Raw genomic sequence first — 5,062 nt, forward strand, 5'->3', positions numbered from 1 at the left:
GAGATATGCGCCACCCGGAGTGACGTTGTGTCAAAGAGGTTGCTCCTCTCCTGGGATCCAGCATAGGACTGGATCTTCTATAATTGTCATCTTTCCTCAGCATAGAGGGCTTGACCTCAACGCGTCCTTGTTTATTTTGGGCCACTCGGAACATGAGAGGACACCGTCGGCACTGAAAATCCAGACAAAATGCTCCTTCCAATCCCTATTAGATTCTGGAGCATCCGAAATGAATTTGAAGCTGCTAGTGTAATGGAATAAATAATAGGGATCCTTTCTTGTTAACTTGATGCTAACCAAATGCCCAAGCAACTTCATGCTAGGCAGGACACCAACTCTATGGCAGATAACGATGAAAGCCACCAGGACCCCAATGACATTAGGGTCGAATTGAGAAGGGGAAACCCCCATAGCGATGCACGCGATCTATATGAAGGGATGAAGTGGCAGTCGGAGTCCATGCTTAAGGTGGGCCAAATATAGTGGTACTCTGTTGTGCCCGTGGTGGTACACCGGATCATTTCCGTTTGACTCCGCCAGTGTGAAGGCTCTTAGGATGTCGTAGAGGCCATAGTACCCTTCAAGACTCACAATCGAGACCCTCGAATAGATAGGCCAGAGAAGATTAATTTCTCCTCGTTGCGACCACTGACGAAACTTTAAGAAGCCATGAAAAGTTTTCGTTGCAAAAAATTTGGGAAGTTTTGAGAGGAAGAAACACTGGAGATTTGGAAGCAAGAACTGATAAAGAGTTCTTCTCTCCCCCCATCATACTATTTATAGCATTCAAGGGATGCATGGAATTAATCGGGCGGTTGCCTCGTTTTGAAATGAACGGGCAAGATTCATCTCGAAATCTTAAACGTCCATCACGAGATTTGAAGCGCCATTCCCTTTTTAATTCGTGTCAGTTTACTAAAAAATCGAAGTGTCATTATTAAGTTCTAATAATTAACAAAGCATCGTGTCGTTTTGAACAATGACATTTACATACCCAATAAAGGCTTCTAGAAACTCACTAAATGATATTTATTAAGCAAGCAGTCGACCATGTCCTAGTCGACACTCAGTAGCCGACAACTGACTTCAAGAAAAGTGGCTTAGGCACTTGTCTAAAGACATTTAGATGCTGACTAGTAAGTGGTCGGCCCAATTGGTTTTACTAGTCCTATACTTAGACAAAAAACTAAAGCATCGAGTGATTACTCAGGTTTGAGACATCTTTTTTAATAGAAGATGAGTCGACCCTCGAGTATGCAGGCAGAATTTTCAAGTCCATAAAGAAGCTAAGTCATTCAGCAAACACTTTGAAATTTTGCGACACAAGAAAATACAATTCCAAGTTCAAAAAAGTACTTTTTCATTCATTGATAAAGTATCTTACAAGTTACAAAGTATGAAATATATACAAAAAAATAAAAAGCTGGGAAGATTCCTAAGAGACCTAAGGGAAGTCCATTCCAGCTTCCGGAGTTGGAGGCGGGGAGCTCTTGGGTGCAGTCAGCGGAGGAGTCGAGCAATCTTGTGCGACGCCCTATGAAATCGGCGTTGCTGCTGTGCCCTCTGATCCTGTTGATGACCCTTCTTATGGATCAGAGGGCAACAGTGATGGATAGAGTTTATAAAGGACTACAGAGGGCATAGTAGCGACGCCGATTTCATGGGGCTTGTTTTAATTGCAACAAGCTTGGACACAGAGCAGCAGAGTACCGCAGCGCACCCACAGCAGGATAGCAGGGTAGGAATCTGTAGCAGCAGCATCAGAACCGTACTCAAGGACGTGGTCAAGATCAGCAGTTAAGGATTGAGGCACCTCCAATAATCCCGAGGATTGAGGGATATGTACCAGCAATTCAGGGGACCCAGCAGGGACAGATAGTCCCATACGTTCCAGGTGATGCAGCACAATAGACTGGTAGAGTGTATGCAGTTGTTCCTCGCGATCATGGCGCAAGCGGAATGGTGGTGGAAGGTACTTTCCTTATAAATTCCTTTCCAGCACGTATTTTTTTTACTCTGGCGCTTCGCATTCTATTATCTCTTACGATTTTATGGTTAGACTTCAGCTTGTGGCGTAGCCATTAGATTTTTCTTTATCTGTATCTACTTCTTTAGGGGAGACGTCTCTTTTATAGAGTGTTTGTAGGAGATGTATCGTTAGTTTGGATGATTCCGAGTTCGGGATTGACTTGATCGTGTTGCGTGTGTCTGAGTTCGATGTTATCCTTGGTATGGATTAGTTATCTTCCTACCATGTGAGTATGGACTATTTTATGAAAACAGTCAGTTTGTGAGCTTATGATGGACCTGAGTTAGTGGTAGCGACCTCCAGAGGCAACCAGTTTGTGGAGTCATATCTAGCATACATCGAGGAGTTCATATTGCAGGATCGGGGCACATATTTGAGTGAGATGCGAGTGGTCTCAGAGTACCAGGATGTCTTCCAGGATATACCAGGATTACCTCGAGTGAGAGAGGTCGAGTTTTGCATAGAGTTACAGCCAGGCACCGCTGATTTCCCGAACTCCTTACCATATGACGCCTGCTGAGATGAAGGAGCTGCAGATCCAGCTAGATGAGTTGTTATCTCAGGGATTCATTCGACGGAGTCACTCTTCACGGGGAGCACCGGTCCTCTTTGTGAAGAAGAAGGATGGGCGTATGTGATTATGCATTGATTATCGCGAGTTGAACAAGGTCACTATCCGAAACATGTACCTATTGTTTGTGGTAAAAATTGATTGTTTCATTGCGGGATTCATTACAAACTTCAGACGTTTACAACGAATACAAAAAATTAGTCTTTTTATAAGACTTTTATACAATAAAAAAAATACAATTCTCTTCAAACAAACGCAACGAGTGTTTATCGCCCGCTGCTTGCGTGGGATCTTGGCCTGTGACGGGGACGCGTTAGTCCGTGGACCACCGAACGATCAATATTTGGACAGAGTTTCGTCTATCCGCGAAGGGATCGAGAAACCGTAGCTCTTATCTCGACGAAGCGAGATAATCACTCTTCTTAAGATTACCGCAATGGGATAATCCTAAGGAACGAACCGGGCTGCAGATCTAACTCCTCCTCCTCTCTGAAATCTGGGCACTTTAAGTCTTCAATCCGGCAGGGCTTCGCCGAGGCACGAGAATTCCAGATGGGTTGGAAAGTTGACAAAAATATCTACAACTTTCATGTTTTGAGTTTCTTCAGATTCTAACAGGATCATGGTCAAAATAGCTCCACAAGTTCCGAGACACCTTTGGGTGTCTCGGCCAGGTCCGAGACACCTTTGGATATCTCAGTACTATTTTGATCATAACTTCCTCATATGACCTCTGAATGATCTGATTCCAGATGGGTTGGAAAGCTGACAAAAATATATACAACATTTATGTTTTGAGTTACTTCATATTCAAAAAGAATCATAGTCAAAATAGCTCCACAAGTTCCGAGACATCTTTGGGTGTCTCGGCCAAGTCCGAGACACCCTTTGGTGTTTCGGCTTTGGCCGAGACACCCTTGGGTGTCTCAGCTTTGGCCGAGACACCGAGACACCTTAGGGTGTCTCGGTTGTGCCGAGACACCTTGGGTGTCTCGGTTGTGCCGAGACACCTTGGGTGTCCCAGTTCAGCCTGAGACGTTCCGTTATGCCTGTTTGTTCGTTTTCGCCGTAACTTCTTCATCCGAACTCGGATTTGAACGATTCAAAGTACATTGGAAAGCTGACAAGAAGTTCTATAATCTCCAATGATTAGATCATTTGTAGAATAAATGAGACACGAAGGGCATTTCGTCTTTTGTAAGTGACATGGGGCTCCCGATCAGTTCGTATCCTTATTATTCTGAAACTCCGTTGCTCCAAATAGTTCGTCAACCCACTTCATGTGTTTGTCGACATCAATCAAGCTCCTGTGACTTGGATTTTTGTGACGTTCATTGTCTTTTCTTAGCACTGAGCCATTCGTGGAGACCTATAGGCAATTTTCGATGCCTACAGATACCCCCTCCAAAGCGTTCCAGACTCGTTTCTTTTGTAGAAGAGGCTGGAATACTTTGGATATGATTAGTCCAACCTTCAGTCGGCATGAAAGACCTGTAGTTAGCTTCGACTCTTGACTCCTTCGATTTTCAGTCTATTCGATGCTTTGACGAATAGCTGAAGTCCTTCCGGCGCTGCGTTTATTATCTGGCCGTCGTTGAAGTCTCAAATCTAAAACTGATGAGTTGAGTTTGGCTCGTGTCATCGAGTTGACTTTGAACTGACTACCTCCGTCATGATATATTTACTCGCGTTGACTTTTTGATCGCAACGCGTTGACTGGCGTTGACCTAGGGTTACGCGTTGACCAGCGTTGACCTTAGGGTTTTGAACGTCGTGCGTTAGCTTTTTTGACCGCAACGCGTTGACTGGCGTTGACCTAGGGTTACGTGTTGACCGGCGTTAACCTTAGGGTTTTGAACATCATACGTTGACACGCGTTGACCGGCGTTGACCCTAGGGTTTCGAACGTCGTACGTTGACTGTTTGATTGCAACGCGTTGACTGGCGTTGACCTAGGGTTACGCGTTGTCCGGCGTTGACCTTAGGGTTTCGAACGTCGTTGGATGCTCAAGTCACAAGACCAACTAATGGAGCTGATGCGTCAGTGACTTTCGTATTTATAGGATTTTTGGCAAACCCTCAGCCATTAACGGGTTTGATGAGCCTTTACCGACTACCGTTTGATTCGGGCTAGCATGCAGATTGTTTAAGTCCGTTCCGCATGTGACGTTAAGCTAAAAGAGTTAACCCTTTTAGTGCTACGATATTGAATACGTAGACTTTGTTTTTCTCCTGTGAAAAGACTAAACAGCGATGTGTATCAGACATTGACTTAGGATTTTTGGCAAATCCTCAGCCCTCAACGGATTTGACGTGCTCTTACCGATTACCGTTTGAATCGGGCTTACATGCGGATTGTTTTAAGTCCGTTCCGCATGTGACGTTGTGCTAAAGGAATGAATTCCCTTAGACTTGATGCTACGACTTCGAATACGTAGACTTCGCCATTGTTACAGGAATAG

The 5,062-nt window shown here is 44.5% G+C and overlaps 1 protein-coding gene across 1 annotated transcript in view; it reads left to right on the top strand.

Moving 5' to 3' along the window:
- The window catches only part of LOC109835307, a 62,731-nt gene continuing 59,614 nt past the window's right edge, over positions 1,946–5,062 (top strand). The window contains exon 1 of the mRNA XM_020403289.1: positions 1,946–1,972. Within this exon, the coding sequence (XP_020258878.1) occupies positions 1,946–1,972 (27 nt within the window). The remainder of the gene's footprint in view (positions 1,973–5,062) is intronic.

The sequence above is a fragment of the Asparagus officinalis genome, chromosome 3 (assembly GCF_001876935.1).
Source record: "Asparagus officinalis chromosome 3, Aspof.V1, whole genome shotgun sequence".
Lineage (NCBI taxonomy): Eukaryota > Viridiplantae > Streptophyta > Magnoliopsida > Asparagales > Asparagaceae > Asparagus > Asparagus officinalis.